Here is a 1,678-nt window from a genome sequence, read left to right as displayed (position 1 = left end):
CATGATGATATAACCCAGAAACCAATCTAGCTATGGAAGTATCCAAAGTAAAGAAGCCTACAAGATTGTAAACAGGGAACCAGAGACATCAACTGACAAACAAGGACAACTACAAACCAAAAAGAGGGAAGAAAACTATGAATCACAGGGTAGCCTCAAAGAAAAATGATAAACCTTCACATCAAAAAAGAGGACCAGCATAAATATTCAGCAAATACTAAAAGAATAGCAATGAAAGAAATGATAACACGATTCATAAACAAAACGAGCTCAGCATAGATATTTATATGGAACAAAGAAATCAACACCACGATAAAGCACATAACAAAAATGACAGTAACAAATTCATATTTGCCAGTAATTACATATGTGGCAAGGGACTTATCTCTAAGATTTATAGCGGAAGAGTGGATGACCAAATTATGGTACATACACATAAAGGAATGCTATGCAGCACTAAAGAATAATGTAGAGTCTGCAAAACACCACATAATACAGATGAACCTGGAAGACATTATGCTGTGTGAAATAAGTCAATCACAGAAGGACAAATATGGTATTAGTTCGTTGTTGTGGAGGGTCAGGGAAAGGTTTATATATGGAAGGAAACTTTGTTGGTTGCCAGGGATGAGAGGGGAGGGGTGCGAACACTGCAAAAAAAAAAAAAAAAAAAAAAAAGCATTGACCCATGTCACTTTAATTTCATGTATTTCACTGTACATAAATTATATTTCAATAAAATGCATTAAAAAAAAAAAAGAATACTTCCTACCGAATAGTTCCTCGAAAAGAATTCTTCAGCGGTGTGGACCCCACATAAAGGATGTGTACTTTGGCAAAGCGTGAATTAATGCTAGAGACCTGAATAAATACAGAGAAAGGATCAGCATCAGAGAATTAGCAGTCATCAGTCCACGAGGGCAAGCAATAAACTAGGAATTACAAGAGTTTCAGTTCAAGCAACTTTACTCATTGTATAACTTAAAGAAGTTAACTTCTATTTATCTCTGCACAAGTGCTATCTGGAAAGGGGAGTAAGAACCATTCTGGCCATCTGATAGTGTTACTATGGGAATCAAATGAGATAATGTGGTATTAAAAAAAAAAAATTCAAACTCACTGCCTTTGAGTCGTATCTGACTCATAGTGACCCCTCCTGGGGTTTCTGAGGTGGTATCTCTACAGAAGAAGATTGCCCAATCTTCCTTTTGAGGAGTGGCTGGTGGGTTTGAACCACCAGCCTTCTGGTTAGCAATCAAATGTCTTAGGCACTACTCCATCAGACTTTGAAAAACAGAGCAATTTAACATAAATAGATGTAGGGCGTTATAGCAAATCCAGACACCTTTAATGGGTCTTACTGAGGATAGAGACGGGCAGGGAGTACTGTACGTCACAGCATTCATTCGTACGTCTCCTGTAACGTCCTAGAAGACTTTAAATTGACTAGGAATGCTAGAGAATAGACTAGTCTTCAGCCTTTCTTCAGAAAAAGGTCTCAGCTTCAGATGTTCAGAAATGGACCTCATCCCCCTTTGGTGGCCCCATTTCTCACACGCAGGCAGGAACTACATACTCAGGGAACAGCTCAGAGAAAGAAATGCATGTGCCTGAAGTTGACCACAATGATCACTGTCCTAGAAATCTCTAGAACAGCACAGTTCAATCAAACTTTCTG

The 1,678-nt window shown here is 38.3% G+C and overlaps 1 protein-coding gene across 1 annotated transcript in view; it reads right to left on the bottom strand.

Moving 5' to 3' along the window:
- Positions 1-1,678, bottom strand: part of EXOSC1 (exosome component 1) — a 12,154-nt gene that overhangs the window by 7,944 nt on the left and 2,532 nt on the right. Inside the window, exon 3 of the mRNA XM_007940045.1 lies at positions 773-861. Within this exon, the coding sequence (XP_007938236.1) occupies positions 773-861 (89 nt within the window). The remainder of the gene's footprint in view (positions 1-772; positions 862-1,678) is intronic.

This window comes from Orycteropus afer, unplaced genomic scaffold, assembly GCF_000298275.1.
Source record: "Orycteropus afer afer isolate SDZICR_OR568_19922 unplaced genomic scaffold, OryAfe1.0 scaffold00064, whole genome shotgun sequence".
NCBI classification, from domain to species: Eukaryota; Metazoa; Chordata; class Mammalia; order Tubulidentata; family Orycteropodidae; genus Orycteropus; species Orycteropus afer.
The sequence above is the reverse complement of the archived record's forward strand: the minus strand, read 5'-3'. Positions and strand labels throughout refer to the sequence as shown.